The following is an 18,298-nucleotide window of genomic DNA, read 5'->3' on the forward strand; positions in this document are numbered from 1 at the left end:
TGAGAGGTCTGGCTTTTCCCTCAGTAAATCAAAACCCCCAAAACCATCCCCTCACTCCTCAGTCGATCATATGCTCCAATCACCATCTGTCCCATCTCGAGACAGCACTCCGACCACTCCTTCTCCAGATGCAGGATCGGCCTGACCTTGGCGGACAGGAAGAATGCTATTATGTCTAAAAACAACCCCTCTACTAAATCCCCCCTCCTACTTTCCCACACATGAGAAGGTGGCAGCATGGAAGTTTCCGGCTTAATATGGCTTCCAAAGCTGACACCGAGTACACAAAGATGAACGAGTGAATGAATAAACTGACTCACTTCCATGTTTCCAAAGAGTTGAGAATATATTTTCTCTCCTAGGTTAAATGAAAGATGGGAATTCTATTGACCTAGCCTGGTTGCGTTCTTGACTACAGGATTTTGTTATGCATAATAAGATCTAGCAAAGAACTCTTCTTTCTTTATACTTTGAAAGATTTTGGTCTCTTGTATTTATTATTGATTTTGATGATAATATTAGGACAATGTCAAGGACGTTTGTAAACAAATCTTCATTGGTTACCACAGTTAGATTGGTTAATCCAGTTAGATTGAATCACAGAGTAAGCAAATGATCAGAGACTGATTTGCATTCTGAATGATGCAGCTGCATCAGTGAGTCTAGACCTTGAATGTCTAAATAATACCACAGAATATAGAACACCAGGCAGATGTATCCTTGACCTTTTCCCGTTTGTTCATGTTTTGCTGTCTCTCTGATCCTATCAGTGCAAGGCATGGTTTCTGTCATTGTGGGAATTGACCTGCTTTCTCTATATGTTTTTCTTGAAAAATTCTGAAGCTAGCTTATAAAAGCCGCCTGGCTTGCAGCAAGTGATTCTTTGGCCCTTCTTCTCAGATAAGAAGGAGCTTGGCTTGATATCCTGTAGATAGGAAAGTTTCAGCTAATCAAGATAGATGATGCTAACCAGATGTTAGATATCATGACCTGGTAAGGAAATGTTCTATAAAACTAAATCATGACTTGCTGTCTGATTCTAAATAAATCAGCAGTGTTAATTACCAAAAGGCATGCTTCCATTTCTGCCTTAGAAAATACTTTTTGCCTAAGCATTCATAGCTGATCATTACCTTGGTTCAATTTCTATGAAATAAAAAATAGCTTTCCCATTTTATTCTCCTAGTATGTACGGTCAAGTAGCTAAGACACTGAGCTTGTCGATCAAAAGGTCGGCAGTTCAGTGGTTCGAATCCGTAGTGCCTCGTAATGGGGTGAGCTCCCGTTATTGGTCCTAGCTTCTGCCAACCTAGCAGTTCGAAAGCACGTAAAAAATGCAAGTAGATAAATAGGGACCACCTTTGGTGGGAAGGTAACAGCGTTCCGTGCGCCTTTGGCAGTTAGTCATGCCGGCCACATGACCACGGAGATGTCTTCGGACAGCGCTGGCTCTTCGGCTTTGAAACAGAGATGAGCACCGCCCCGTAGAGTCGGGAATGACTAGCACATATGTGTGGGGGGACCCTTTACCTTTATATATGGATAAAGGGAGATAGGCTTGTGAATACAGCTGAAAAAAAGAGTTAGCTTTTCCTGGATTCATGGACATTTATAAAAGTTTATCAAAGGAGCATTTCATCTTTAAAGAGACGTAGATAAGGGTTTTTTTTTTTTAGTTGCTGCCTCTTAACTTGATGCCCTCCCCTGCTGTCAGGTATAAGATGCTTGTAGGCTTGTTCTGGGAGAGTAATAAGTATTGTTGTTAAGCAATTGTGGTGTTGAAATTCAGCTTCAGTAGGTCTGCCAGTATTTATCTAAAATACTTTCTCCGATGCGTGTTGGAGTTCCAGTAAACCGTGTCTTATTGTGCGACCTTTTCATTTTCCAGTGAAAAGGGATCAGCTCGTCAGATAAAAGCTACAAGCTGAAGTACAGGAAAAATGCGTGCTCAGAAAATCCGAGCATGATTGAAAACAAGATGTGTTAAATCAATGCAGTTTATCGCCTGCCTATTCCTGGCAATTGCTGTTCTAAGCTCATTCTGAGCACACCCTGGATGATAAAAGTAGACTGTCACGGTGCTCACCAGGGTGTGAGGGCAAGGAAACATGTTTATCAGGCAGGTTGCTATGATTTCCTACTCCCGATAACAGTTATTGTTAAAACTGTTGAAGACATCAGCTGGGCAATTACCAGGGTGACTATTATTGCTGGTGCTAGAAGCTATTGGATGCTCCAGAATTTCACATCCATTCCCCTAGGAACATAAGTTATTTTTTTAAAATAAATTTAAAACTAATTTAAATGTACCTGTTAATCACTCTCAGGGTAATATTGTTGTCATTCTTTCTCCTGCTGGTTGTTTCCAAGAATTAAATATATGCCGGTGTCCAGAAGTTTCTCTTTTAGAATCAGTAAACTGTACAAGACTTTGGAATGAAGCAGCAGAAGTTGAGTTTAAACGAGTTCTTGAGGCCCATTTATCAAGGGGTTATTGGTTTGATAAAGCTCCTTCACAGCCAAGTATGTTTGTATGTGTGTTTAAACTTAATTTTGCACAACAGCCATGCATGTGCATATTCTATGTTTTATATAGAATAGATAAACAATACTTTGTCATGTTCCTAGCGGATTGCTGAAGACATGATTAATAGTACAATGCTATGTGATATATATATATATTTTTAGTATGACTACATCCTGCAAGGTGAAGTGGAAGCATGTCGTCAATTGAAGAAGCCCTGGGCTTGTATTAAACATCATTAACTCCAAAAGTAAACTTGCATATTTTGAAAGATAGAAAGTGTTAGGTGTCAAAAAACAGGACAATTTTTTTTATAGTATAAAATCATGATAAATTAATCACAGTTGCTTTTGTAGTTAGTTGCAAAGTCATGTCTGACTCATTGCAACCACATGGACCACGGTTCTCCAGGCCTTCCTGTCCTCTACCATCCCCCAGAGTCCATTTAAGCTCATGCCAACTGCTTCAGTGACTTCATCCATCCACCTTGTTCTCTGTCGTCCCCTTCTTCTTTTGCCTTCAAACTTTCCCAGCATTAGGCTCTTCTCCAGTGAGTCCTTCCTTCTCATTAGGTAGCCAAAGTATTTGAGTTTCATCTTCAGGATCTGGCCTTCTAAAGAGCAGTCAGCGTTGATCTCCTCTAGGACTGACCGGTTTCTTTGCCTTGCAGTCCAAGGGACTCGCAGGAGTCTTCTCCAGCACCATAGTTCAAAGGCCTCAATTCTTTGGAGCTCAGCCTTTCTTATGGTCCAACTTTCACAGCCATACATTGCAACTGGGGAAACCATAGCCTTGACTATACGCACTTTTGTTGGCAGGGTATCTGCTTTAATCACAGTTGCCATCTATTCATAAAATAAAACCTACTTATTTAAAAACAAAAAAAAAATTAATACATCTTAATATTAATGTCTCAGATTTTATATTTTTAAAAATTGTAGGAAACAAGATAGATTACTTCCAATATTTTCCACTTCAAAATATTAGTTGATAAACCTTTTAATGGGATACTTTGGTCATTTTCATACCGATTATAATAATCCAGACAGGTGGATGAAACAATTGGATTTATTCATGATACATCATCCAGTTTATCTGTTGATCAGGGCTATTCCTGACTTTGTGATATAATATATTTATATTATTTTTTAAAAGAGTTTGTAACAAAACTTACTAGAGTTACTTACATTCTTCTTTCAGATTGATTTAGAGCCACATTTTTTTCTTCATATTGCAACTAAGAGTTCAAATAACTTGATTCTGAGGCCAGGGTATATTTGCATAGATTTTTCTAGTCATAATTTACCCCTTAGAAATTTTCTTTAAATATAGCAATTTCATAAATATTTGATACAAGTTATATTTGATAACATCCAATGACAGGAAGAATGATTCATAGTCCAATTACATAAAATGCTCTCTCACGTGCTTTCTTAACCAGATCCATACTTGACAGGTGTCTCTTCTCATTAAAATATCCCTATCTACCGTGTACAGCATTGTAGATGGTTGGGTTCAGGGATGGGTTCTAAAATTTTTTACTACCAGTTCTGTTGGCGTGGTTTATTTTGTGGGCTTGATGGTCATGTGACAATTCTTTAGGATTTAGCAGAGGTACTGGTCTACCAGGCTTTTAACTGCTTGCAGAGCTGTACCGGTCTACTCATTTGTTTTTGGAGGCACTGGTCTACCCATTTATTTTTGCAGGCACCGGTCTACTCATTTGTTTTTGGAGGCACTGGTTTACCACCAAACTGCCTTTTACCACTGATCAGCTGTAGGGCGGCCGTTTGGAGCCCTGCGGCAAGAGTTTAAACAGGTTTTTTCCCTTCTAGCCGATCAGCTGGGACTCAGGATGCCGCAATAGATTGGGGGTGGGGCCAAATAAAAGGTAAGAATAATGCGGGAGGATGGCGGGGGGGCAGAACCGGTTTGGTGATGTCATATCGTCACCGCTACTGGCTTAGCGGAACCAGGCCAAACCAGGAGGAACCCACCACTGGCTGGGTTATGTGGTCATCCACACATTAGTCTTTCATAATGAATAAGAGACTGAAGACAGTGAAATGGAAGGAGGAGTGCCAGAGTGATACACATTCCAATTTTAAAAGTTCTGTTCGAAGTGTAAATTTGTGGTTCTGGAATATTCAAAATGGCCATAGCCTTTTTTTTTTTTTAATCAAAATTTTGGATGACATTACATAGAAATGGGACTTCTTCATTTGGAAGAAATGCTTCAGATCTCATGTGAGCAGAGCAGTTCCCTGGTAATTTGGGAAGTTTTCCAGGTTGTCTTATGAACATTCCCTTTCATGAGTGGCTTCTTAAAGCAGTGGCATCTTTCTGTCAGGCTCATGATTAGCAAGAGAGGCGAAGCACAACAGCCGTGCATGGGCAGAATCTTCTTGATAACAGTAATTAAACTGCAACCTTCCACTAGTTCTTTGCTTGAGTGAAGATCAGTGGTGAGGAGAAACAGCTGCTAGTTGGCAGTCTGATACAGTTGTGAAATGTTTCTTCAGATTTCCAAGTTGCTATAAAATCAAAAGTTTACATTTGCTTTTAACTACATATTTGACTATTTGACTAAAGAATGCAGGACCCATTCAGAAAAAGAAATCCACAGGAATATTTTTAAGTTTTCAATTGTTAAAGGAAGAAATTTCTGAATTAGCCTTGCAAGCTCATCTTTACCACCGGGCTTCTGTCCTTGTAGAATCTTTGACAGCCACTTCCATTGCCAATTGAAACTTACAATTTGTATATAATAAATTATCTTTATAATCATCATCCCAAAAATAGTATCATTTTATTTTTTTAAAATTAAGACTTTATTTAAAAAATATTTATAAATCAATGTAAACCAACCAACTAAACAAGCTACCTACTTAGTAATATAGTTCAAAACATTGTCTTGATCTATTGTACTGTACACATTCAAGGACAGCTTTGTATTTTTTAATCTGATACCTTGGTTGTGTGCATTTTCAATAATATTGATATAGATATTAAAATGAAAAGAAATCAGGAGTGCTTGGAATATAACTTGCATTGTTTTGTTTCTGGACGTGCCCTGAGATATTTCCAAAATGTTTCTCCTGTAGTGTGTTTATTTTTCCTCAAATAATAATGTTGAAATGTGTCTAATTCAATTATTCCCATTACATTTGAACAAGTTTTCCAAGCTATGATATTTGAACAGGTTCTTTTAATTGCTGATACAAATGTCAATCATTTGACTGCAAGATGAGAATGTGTCTTGAACTAGATGTTTCCTGTGCATCAGTCATTTAATCAACAATGAAAACTTCACGGTACATCAACAGCCTTCTTGATACGAAATATTGAAATAAGAAAGATAACTCTTCAAAGTCTGTTAAAAAGCAGAACATACATTCTGTCTACTCACAATTATGAAAATGATCATTCAATTTTATATATAATACTGTAATTTCTAAAGCATATTAAAAGAAATTCATCTAAAGTACAATTTTATTTATTTTATTATTGTATGGAATGTTTTGGAATTTTTAAGGTACAATTTTAAGTACACTGCATAAAGAATTTCTAAGCCTGACTGCACACAAAGAAAGTTCTTCCTCAAGGGTTTAAATAGTAATTCATAAAATGGAAAGAAAAATAAATATTGTGCCTTAACTCATGCATCAGCATAGACAGACACCTGGGTATAATTTTAGTTAATTCACACAAGAGACAGGTTGAAAGTTTATTGTTTAGATATGAGAAAATGGCTTAAATCTCATATTTGCAAAAATTGATTGCATTACCTTAAATGAAAATGGTATTCTATTAGTTACTTCAATAAGCATTTCGTTTAGAAAAAATATTTTAATAAAAAACTTATCTGAACTTCCATACAACTTAAAATACATAAGTGAAGGAAAGTACTTTCTTTGATTTAGATGTCTTTGGGAAGTATAATTACTGGCTTTTTACTCACCTATGTAAAATAATGCATTTTTATAAATGGATTTCTGGCCACTTTAATCCATTTTTTCCATTTTTTTTTTTTTAAAACATAAAAAGTAAGCACAGTCAATCAAAGAATTTTAAGGTTTATTTCCTCTTTAGAAATGATTGATAGCCATTTAGATTTACAAGCTGACAAGTTAAAGGCTGCTATTGGTATAATTATATACTATATTCACAGTCTTTCAATTTAAATGTCCTTTTAAAATCATGAGATTATCATATCTGTATTTTGAAAAATAGGCCAGTCAGTTTGGGTTGGTACACAAATTGCTTCCATTAGCCTTGGGACCTATTTGAATTTAATACCTTCTTTAAAATCAGGACTACTTTCAATGTACTTTTGAAACTTAGGGTAATGGGAAAGCATTTTTATAGTATGTGTTAATTTTGTTTTTAACATGTGGATGAATGTTACAAACACAAATAAAAGTGTTACTCAGTCTAAAAGATTTTCTTTAAAATCATTAATTTTTTATCTATGGAAAAACATTTATAGGGGGATTTCATTTCCTGGGGGAAATGAAGGAACACCTTTAAGAATGGAGGAGTAGGTTGTCTCTCTCATTAAAAACAAGGAAAAACTTCCAAGAATGTATAAATGAATCCATTTAGTCAGCTGTATAAAGTAACAAGTTAATCCAGAATTTCACTAGAGTAATTGCAATGAGGATTCCATTTTATTTATTTCTTTGAAGGATAGCAAGTATTGTTTTTTTAGATCTGTTTTTTTTTATTATTTACTTTTCCAAGCAATTTGCTTAATTACAAATATCCCATTGAAATGTAAAACATTGTGACACCTGATATTAAAACGCCAAAGAATAAAACCTTGACTCAGAGTGGAGTTTATTGGATATTTTAATAATAGAAGATAGTGACTGAATAGTGATAGCACTTAGCTCAGGGGTATCAAACTCAAGGCCAGTAGGCCAGATGCGGCCTGTGAGGTGTTTAAATCCGGCCCATAGGGCCGGCCTGGAAATATCAAAGGACTGGCCCATGGTGCCTCTGCTGGCGAAAATGGGTCATGTGTGTCTCCCTGCCTCCCTGGCCTCCAGCAGCACTCTGCCAGCCAAAAACAGGCCGTGTGGAGGCCTTGCGGGGCCCTAGCAAGGCCCCCACTCTCCCCCTGCCGGCCCGCAGAGAACTACAATGCTGATCTGGCCCTCAAAGAAATCCAGTTTGACACCCCTGACTTAGATTTATATATACAGCTCCATGGTGCTTTATAGCACTCTCTGAGCAGTTTGCATATTACCCCCAACAATTTGGTCCTCAGGTTTACAGACCTCTGAGGGATGGAAGGCTGAGTCAACCATGACCCTTGATAAGGATTGAACTCCAAGTTGTGAGCATTCTAATCACTGCACCACCAGGGCTCCTGAAACAGTCTGCGGATTCTGCTGTTGGAAGCTGTATGCTCTCCCCTGCTTATCACAATGCTAACCCTGTAGAACAATTTAAAATTCTTATCTAGAAATACACATAAGCAACCATGGAAATAGATAAAAGTTCATGTAATAAAACAAGTTATAATAGAAAATGTCTAGTTAGAAGAACACACTATGTCCAAACAATTGAATATGCTGCATACAGTGCTGTTATTTTACTTTATTCATCTATACATTGAAATATTTTTAATCATCTCCAAAGGCAAAAACTCTTATTTTGCCATGTTATAAATATGCTTTTATTCTATGTCCATAGCTTCCTAAAAGTTCATTTTGTTTTACTTTTAGAATGTTTGAGGTCTTACTGTGTTGGCATCTTCTGATGTTGCTTAATGGATATTACATATTTGGTCAAGCTGTTTGTAGCTTTTGTTTTCTGAAAAGAAAATTGGTCATAAATGTTCATGTTTAATAAGTAAAACAGTATTGACCAAATTTTCCATGATTTCAGGTCAGTGTTTATAAAATATAATATTAATAGTACTAATCATTTACCAAATAGAAAGTTATCATCATTTCACACAGATGCACAAGTTTTAGAAGCGGGCATATGAGCAATTAGTCACATGCACTTTTTAACTCTTCTTTGGGTTCTTCATATGTGTCACGTCTTGTGATTTATTTATTTTTATTTTTTGCTTTAAGTAGTATTGGCTTCGGCAGAATTTCTTTCTTCATTTTCCATATCAAAAACATGTTGTTAATATCATAAGAAAATTATGTATGGCTGCATATATAAATGGGATCATATATGTCATAAAAGTGAAACGTTATGGGCCTTTTGCCTTGCTTTGTTTTGGTTCAGTTCCACAACCTTTCTTTTTTTTCCCCCCAAGTTTTTTATTTTATAACATATAAAAATTCCATTTTCAATTAAACAGTCTGTTGCCTGGGTACAAATAGTTTTAGGAAATAGTAATCAAAATATTTACAACAGTGTTTATTACATTAGTATTGATAACAACAACAATAATAATAATGTTTACTTAACCATTTTAACATATCTCCCTTATATCATTGATCCTTTCCTTATCTTTCCCTGTTTCTAATTCCTATTTTTGTCGGCTAACCATTGATAAAATAAGTCCCAGGTCAAAAAGTATTCAGTTTCTTTCTTTTCCTTAATTGTAAGTGTTAGCCTATCCATTTCTACACCTTCTAATATTTTTCTAATCACATTTTCATCTGTTGGGATCTCTTCACTTTTCCATTGTTGTGCAAATACAATTCTAGCTGCAGTCAGTACATGTAAAATCAGATATGCATTACTTTTATTGTACTTATACGGTAAAATGCCCAAGAAAAATATTTCTGATTTCAAATCAATATGTTGTTTTACCATTTTTTCCAACTATGTACGTATTTTTGTCCAGTATTTTTTTTTTTTTTTTTGCATTTGGACATGTCCACCACATATGATAGTACGAACCAGGTGTCTGATGACATTTCCAATGTTTTGCGGTCATATCCTTAAACATCTTTCCCTCGAGGGTGGAAAATGCTATTTATAAAACATTTTGTAAAGATTTTCTTTATATGCGGTTGACATCGGTAATTTATAATTTCTATCCCATAGTTTCTGCCACTTATCTAACTCATTCAGATAACTAAAAATTTTAGCCATACTATCATTGTCTCTTTTACTTGTTCATCTTCCATCTTAATACTTAACAAATAGCTATATATTTTCTTTATTAGTTTTTCATCTGTCCCTGTTAATATCTGATCTAATTCTGTTAATTCTTTATAGAAATCATACATTTTAGCATCCTTCTCATATCGGGATTGTATCTGCACTTGTGATCACCATGTTGCCTCAATCCCTTGACCACTTAATTCTGTTTAGTTTTAAGTTCCCCCTTTTCATTCAAAATGTCTAGTAATATTTTCCATATCAATAACATTTGGATGTAAAAAAGCATGCCAGCTCAAGGGATCATGTCTCTCCAAAATCAATAATCTTTTGTGCCTCAAACCAAACCAAACCAGCCAAGTGTGATTGTGATTCTTTACACTATCAGGTTGATACTATATAGAGCCATGATGGTGAACCTATGGCATGTGTGCCAGAAGTGGCATGCAGAGGCATCTCTCCAGGCACGTGAGCCGTCGCCTGTTGCCCATTGCTCTTCTGGGTTCCAGCGTGCCAGCCAGCTGGTCTTCATATGCGCAGGAGCACCAGAAATGGAAGAGCAGCCACACAGTGCGCATGCACACACCAGGAAGATGATCTTCCGGTTTTCCATGCGCACATGTGCATCAGCGAGCTGATAGTACAATTCTCAATCTGGCAGCCCAAAACCTCCTCTGTTTTTAGAATCTTGCAACATTTTCAAACTTATCCCTTGCCAAATATATTTTAATATTATTTTATTTAATTCTTCAAAATATTTTTTCCAGTTTTATCGGTATTGTTTGAAATAAATATAATATAATATCGGCAAGATATTCATGCTTATAGTAGCTATCCTTCCCATCAATGACAGTTGCAGATTTTACCACTTCTCCAAATCTGTTTTAATTTGTTGTGCCAGTTTATAATAATTATCTTCTTTAATAGTTACACACCTTGCCATTAGTTGAATTCCTAAATATTGAACTTTTTTTGAATGCCTTCCTCTTCATTAGATCTCTAGGCCCATCAGTGTTGGAAGTTTATAATGAAGTATTGTTAGAAGCAAAGGTACCAAATTTGTGGATGGAAGCAAATATTACCCTCATACTGAAAGAAAATTCAGATTTAATGCAGATAAAAAACTATAGACCAGGGGTGGGTTCCAGTTACCTTCACTACTGGTTCACAACAGGAGCACATGCACGCGCTTGCTTCACTCATGCATAGCGCTTCTGCGCATGAGCATCTGTGATGACGTCCGGGCGGGTCGGCGGAGCCTCCCGCCGCCGTTACTACCTCTTCACAAGATCTGGACCAAACCAGTAGCAACCCACCACTGCTATAGACCAATATCCTTATTGAATGCTGATTACAAAATATATGCTTCAATAATAGCAGAGAGACTAAAAAGGGTTTTGAATGAATTTATACATCTAGATCAAAATGGCTTCCTGCCCAAGAGATAGGTCAAAAACAATATGAGAATGATCTTTCAGCAAAGGTGATGGTAAATGGGGATATGACAGAGAACTTTAACATAAAAAAAGGCACAAGACAAGGATGTCCATTACCCCCTTTACTATTTACATTGGCATTGGAAGTATTAAATAGAAATATTAGACAAGACATAGAAATTAAAGGTATGGAAATAAAAAAGGAAAGCTAGAAAGATACAAGTTACAGGTTTGCAGATGATTTGGTTTTTATCCTGGAAGATCAACAAGAAACTGAACCCAAATTAATTTAAAAAATAGAAGAATATGGTGAAGTTTCAGGACTAAAAATAAAGAAAAAACTAAAAGTTTAGTTAATAATCTTACAGCTGCACAGAAAAAAGTTCCACAAACTTTCCTCCCAATAAAATAACACTGGAACAGTTGAAAACAAGAAGACAAGAAAGCTTTTAGGAAATGAATTTCTTCAGGTCCTCCAGGATTGTGATAGCTTCTAGAACTCAATAATCTTTAGTGAAAAATTCAGTTTTGCTTAATTACAATTTTTCTTGTTCCAGCTTTGAATGAACCAACCATTGACTATGGCTTCCAAAGGTTACAGAAAGTCATCCCGAGGCATCCTGGTGACCCTGAGCGTTTACCAAAGGTCAGCAAAATGTAGTGTATGTGTGCACATACATATATGTCTGTGTTTATGATTAAGTCTATAATACATCAGGGGTTTTTTTTTCCAAATAACGCTTCAGCACCATATTTGTGTAGTCAACATCTACATTTGGAATGCTACAGCCACATGCTCTGTATGAAGCTTGTTTATATTTGGTTCAGCTTTGTTGCAGCCAGCTGTATTCTCATTAAATACATCTGTGTTTAAAGAGATGCCACAGCTACCTTTACTTACTGAGCCATGTTCAAGAAAATATTATTACATGTAAAGCACAAACTCATGTACACATGAAAGTCAGACTCATAGCTCTTATAGCAATTGGACCATCAGTACTGATAGAAGCTTTAATTATTTTTTTTTAATTTGATTTATATGCTGCCCTTCTCCGGATACTCAGGGCGGCTTACAATGTGCTCAGCAATAGCCTTCATCCTTTTGTATATTTATACAAAGTCAGCTTATTGCCCCCACAACTGGGTCCTCAATTTACCTACCTTAGAAAGGATGGAAGGCTGAGTCAACCTTGAGCCTTGGCGAGATTCAAACCTGCAGTAATTGCAGGCAGCTGGTCTTAATAACCAGCTTAATAACAGGGTGCCTTAGACCATTGTACTACCAAGATACAGAGTTACTTCTGACCAATGTGGATTCTAGGTTTTCTATCCAGTGATTCCATTATCAAAAGCTCAAGCAAGCAAATAAGCAAACTTAGTTTGTCATTTTACCAAATCAGTCTTTAGTGTTTCTTCTTACATTACATAAACATTTGGAATACTACAGTATTTATGCTCATGCTCCTATTTAACCACTCCACCCCCTAATATAAACTCCAATTATCTAACATAAATGTTAATGGTAAATTAACCACAGTGATTCAATATCAATAATAAGATTAACAAATACTAATTAATATTAAAATTAGCATTAAACATTAATGCTAAAAAGCATTAAAACAGCATCCAGAAGAAATGCTGTTGACCAAGTCTCCAATTCCTGGTGTAGACTTCCTATACAGAAGGAAATATGAAGGAAATGGCATTTGATAAAACAAAGAATGTAGATATTTAAGAACTGGATTGTGAGAATTCTACCATGACTGGTTTGGTAAAGGATGCTAGGAAATATTTTTTTTAAAAAAATTAAATTGGTAAACATCAAAGCCAGAAAGATATGTCACTATACTCAGATACTGAGGGTTTAAAAATAATTTGCTGAATATATTAGGTCTCAGTGTAATACTTTTTGTATACACCCAAAATATTACAATCATTTAGATAAGTTTTTGCCAATGGGCAGTTTTCAGGTAAGCTGAATCTACAGCCTTTCTCATAGAAATCTGGGAAATATTTTTGAAATGTTAAAGAGGGAGTCATAGGTGTCATGTAGCCAGAAGTGGGTTAAAATTGATAGTAAAAGTGATCTTCATGGTTATTCCATTATCATGAATACATAAACAAACAAAGAAAGCACATCTATTGCATTCCCATGCTGAACATACATTGAGAATTGGAGATTACACCTGAAATTCTGGACTCGTTTTAGAAAACAGAACACATTCTCAATTAGTTCTCCTTTGAAATGAAAGTCTATTTTAGCTTTAAAATAACAGATGCTACTCAGCTAGCTTGTTAAATTGAATAATACTTTGGTAGGATGTTTGAATGCTTCATTTGACAGTATGGGTTCAGAGAATAGTTAATTCTGCAAAAACTGAAGGTTGAATTTGTGTTTATCTTTTAGATGGGGTCAGTTAAAAAGTTGACTGTCATTACAAGTCTGTTGTGCTCTTTCTAGAAGCTGGAGCTTATGTGGCCATATGTCTTATCATTTGGCAGTCTAAGAGAAAACAATAATTATTGGAGAGATTCTACTCCAAAATGAACTAATACGGCACTTTCATTTGCTATTTGCTTGATTCATCTTGGAAATATATTGAGCACTTACAATATATACTGCTTTTTTCCCCTCTATGATCTTAGAAATAGCTTCCTTTGTAAAATGGGTCTATGAAAGTACTACTTTCATAGTGATATGACAAAAATTAAAATGCTATCAATTGTCCACATGAGACATTATACTAAAACCACATGGCAGAAGTTTATGTTGGTATATGAAAAATCCAAAATCAGAGATAACTCTTAAAACAGGGGTGTCAAACTGGTGGCCCACAGGCTGGATGTGTCATGTGCAGGCCACAGCCACCCCAGCTCCTTGAATGGGAAAAAAGTCGCAAAAGTCACACGACGGCATCGTGACACCGCGAGTTTGACACCCGTGCTCTAAAAGGATGACATTTTGACAGCAGAAAGACACAGTCATATTGGAATTGGGCAGGAGGACTTCTTCTTGAAGGTGAGCAGAAGAGGCTTTTTCTTAGTGCGTTAGTGTTTACTCAACAATTGATTACAGCAGATTGTGCAATTTAGAATCTATGGTTAAAAATATTAGCATGCAAGGGTTATAGAAAGAGCCATACAGATCACTTGGCTCCTGGACCATGTTCTCTTAAAGCAAAAGAGCAAGAGCATGGATTCTGAGCATTGGTGCAATATGTAGTTGTTGGTTACTGCTTAATACAAACAGCTTGACTTAGCTTGTAGCACAATTTCTATCTACAAGAAATTAAGATTATCCATATGATAAAGTAGACACTTGTGATAAACGGTATCTTAGAACAGTGATTTACAGGAGATAACACAGTGTTTGAAATTGTGTGATGAGAGGTTCGGAGAACACAAAAATAATAAATCAAAAATAGGAAGGTGATATATATATTCAATGGACTCTTAACTAGAGTCTAGAAAGCTGAAGAAGCTTCTTGGATGAGAAGCGAAACGTCTTCAAAAAAACCCCAGAAAGTCCAGTTGCTTCTTGAAAAAGCACCTTTGAGATAGAGTCTTGATTATTATTGCTGCCCTAGACTGTCCCAAGATGGTTTTCCAGGTCTCTGACCAGGGTCTTTTCAGTAGTTTGGTCGCAAGGATTGAAACATAGGATAAAAGGTCTTTGTCACTGACTAATAGTTTTGATTGAATAATTTTGATTGAACTGATTAATTTAAAAATGTAATCTCATGCCATTAGATATGAACATTCTGTACATACAACAAAATGATAAAATGCATGAAAAGATGCTAATCCCATAAAGACATTTTCTTCTTACACAGTAGTTCCTTTGGAAATGTATATGCCAGAATTTTGAGGAAAGCAACAAAGACTGCATTTGTGTATTTTGTTCTGTGGAGCTGAAAATATCTAGTAAATTGATCCTGTGGGAGTAATAAATACACATTACTTTATCTTGTACTTCATGTCTTATACCCCTGAGCCTTGATAGAACAACACCACTTAATAGACTTTAAAAAAGAGTAATTACAGTCATTGGTTGTGTGATTTTTCAGCCCTTCCAGCCCTGCCTGACCTTCTAATTTAGCTTACCGTGTCTAACTAATGCATTTATATTCATCTTTTATGAAGCATGTGTAGTACAAAATTGACTTTGCAGCCTTTAGCAAGCTGTCTTACTAGTTGAATATCTGGTTAGTCCCATATTCTGAACTGGGCATTTGTACAGAAGAGTGAGCTGTAGGCTTTTTTTTTTTTTTTTACATTTTGGGGCGTGCCAATCAATTATTTCTTTTTATTTTTTGGAAATTCTTAAGTAATGTGTAATATATAATGTAAATTCTACTTTTTCACTTACCTTCTGAAAAGTGTTGTATATACCAAGATTATTTATAACCAAGCGTAAATGCAAAAAAGATGCAAGTGTTTCTAAAAGGGTTGTCTCAAACATTTTTTTTCTTGTCAGAAATAGTTCAATGTCCAGACATTTCTTGTTTCCTGTGGACTTCAACTCCCAGAATTCATGAGACAGCCAAGCTTGGCTGTCTCAGGAATTCTGGGAGTTGAAGTCCACAGGTTGTAAAAGAGCCACATTTGCCCACCACTGGCTTAAGAGAAGGCTGGAGGAATTCCTTTCTGGAAGAGCAACCCAAAGCTAGCCAGCACACAGACCATGCTCTCTGCTCGGACTTCCATAACTTTCTGCCCGGTTTACTTATCCTCTGGAGCACAATTGTTTTCTGTGCATTTCTTTTCCCACCATATGGTTACTTCATTACTATACACTAAGGGTCCATATGGGGAACTTGTGAAGTGAACTGTACTCATTTTAACTGCCAGATGAGCAGCAAGCTTAGCTTAAGTCATCTGCTGCTGCCTTTATGTTGTTATGGCAACAGAGCACCAATAAAAAATTCTAATCTACTGTAAGTGTCTCGGATCACAGTATTTTAAATGCTTGCCGTAACTGTCCTCTAAAGTGAGAGTGCTTGCTCCTCTGTTATGACAAAGGGTTATTGCCAGTTCCAGCAGGTGGCAGTAAAGAAATCATCGCCTCCCCTTCCCTTGCAGAAGTAACATAATTAGATAGCAGCATTCTCTTACAGATTTTTTCATGTCTTTGCTGAATTTTTTTGGAAGGCTGGCCAAGGTGTTGAAAAAGACTTTCAAAAGCACACAGTTGTTGAAAAAGTCTTTCTTGGACTCTTGTGACTTGTTTAAGCAACACATTTGGATGCTTCTCTGTGCGTGCGTGTTTCCTTATTTTGAATTTCAAGCACTATGCTAATTAAGAGCACCTTAAAGCAATGGAAATAGACAGCAACATCTTTAAATATGAATCATTTCCACCTCCAGAGGCCAGATGATACATTGCATATCTCTGTCTCCCTGTCTACACTGAGAGTGAATGTTTGCAGTCTCCCTTCATCAGTTCACATTAGCCTCATGCTGAATATTTAAACACCAAACAATTTAAACACCCCATGAAGAGACACACTTTCTGTCAGAACTGCAAAGGCTCATCCGATCATAATTTAGTAAATCAGCCGTTTATGGTTTACTTGTGCCAAGAGCTACTCAGCACAACTATGTGCCAGCAAGCATTGAAATCTGGTCTCCAGTCACATGGTTTCTCCTTGGAGAAATGAAACAGAAAATTTCATTCCTAACAAAGTATTCAGGCTTAGTTAATCATTTATCCTAAAGGAAGCAGAGTGGCACATATAAGCAGGAGTCACCGTGCGCTGCACAATGTATTCTAATTACAGTAATACTGTTTTAGCATTTTTATGGGTGCACAACAAGCAATTTAGATATTGCATTTGTAGCCTTTAAACTTTTGCAAATATCAATAATAGGCAGTAGCCAAGGAATGACATGAAAGAGTAAATGGAACATCTAAGATGCAGCTCAGTGCAAAAGATGCATTCCTTTGATAACCAGTTCATACATGAAAAGAGTCTGGATGCTGCTTGGAGCATCCAACTATGTTAGCTCTTTAATCACTTTGCGCATTGCTTGCCCGGTCTGCCTTTCTCATTACGAATCTAATAAATTATAGTTTGTACATGTTAAATGCAAACTCTTTTTTATTTCTCTACATTATACAACTGGAAGTAAAGTTTGCACGCAAAGGGTTTGTAGCATCTCCCTGCAGTTGGAATACTTTCTGCTTGAAATTCTGAAACCAGTAGCCAGACAGATGTAGATAATAACATGCTAAACCATTGAGGGATGTTTCGTATGTTGCCCTGCTTTCTGTTACATCTGCAGTCTGGATCCACTCCACTATCAATATAACTAAGTCCAGATCCAAACTGAAAATGCAGGGAAATGGAGGAATAGATTAAATGTTTACCATTGCTGTGTTTCCTGATAAAAAAAATTCACTAAAACTGTTTGTTGCTGAGTACATGAAGGTCAGCCCTGCAGCTCTCTGTGCTCTTTGCAGAGGTGTTATGGAGATAACTGATCAACACGATCATTAGTTATTAACATAACCAAACCAGAAATCTGCTAACACATTCTTATAGCATACATTATTTTGCTTGCATAAATAAGATGTTTAGACTGAATTTGGCATTTTTATCAACCTATTAAGTCTTTCCCAAGAGCCTAGGATAAGCAAAGCTGTTGTTTCATAGCGTTAAAGGTAGCATCTCAGAATGTGCGTTGTTCCAAAAAAAAAAGATGGCTTTTGCAGTTGACTGATAATGATTTTGTCAATGCCGATGGAGTTCAAGTGATGCTCAAGATGTTTTAGAATTGCACCCAAGGCACCTATTATTATTACCTCCTTTGCTTTCTTTTGCCACTGTTGTTCTACCTCTGTTTGAAGCTCTTTATGTTTTGTAATTTTCTCCAGTTCTTGGTCTTCCGTTCCGTTATTTCCAGATATTGCAATGTGCTCTAGCCAGACATTTTTGTCTTTCTTATCAACAATTATTACATCTGGTGCGTTGTGTTGCAGATGCTTGCCTGTTTGAATTCTAAAGCACCAGAGAACTTCTTCATTTTATTATCATTATTTAAATGTATTTAAATTAATCTGTTGTCCAATTCCAGTGGAGTCTGAAAATCTGTATGTTAGAAACCTCACAAAAATGTGGGAAGTGTGGAAATGGATTATGAAAGATGTGATTCTATCTTTAGAACAATCTTTTCACCTACTTGAGTTAATAAAACTCCATTTAGTAGAATGATTTAAGGGACTATACCAGTCTACATTTAGTAAACGACTACTGTTTTA

General features: G+C 36.2%; 1 protein-coding gene across 14 annotated transcripts in view; it reads left to right on the top strand.

The window, feature by feature from the left end:
* Positions 1-18,298, top strand: part of EBF1 (EBF transcription factor 1) — a 364,337-nt gene that overhangs the window by 320,733 nt on the left and 25,306 nt on the right. For all 14 annotated transcript variants that reach the window (XM_070933822.1, XM_070933827.1, XM_070933830.1 and 11 more), the window contains one exon: positions 11,595-11,683. In XM_070933822.1, coding sequence (XP_070789923.1) covers positions 11,595-11,683 — 89 coding nt within the window. The remainder of the gene's footprint in view (positions 1-11,594; positions 11,684-18,298) is intronic.

This window comes from Pituophis catenifer, unplaced genomic scaffold (genome assembly GCF_029215685.1).
Source record: "Pituophis catenifer annectens isolate HBS135680 unplaced genomic scaffold, rPitCat1.0.hap2 SCAF_2, whole genome shotgun sequence".
Lineage (NCBI taxonomy): Eukaryota > Metazoa > Chordata > Lepidosauria > Squamata > Colubridae > Pituophis > Pituophis catenifer.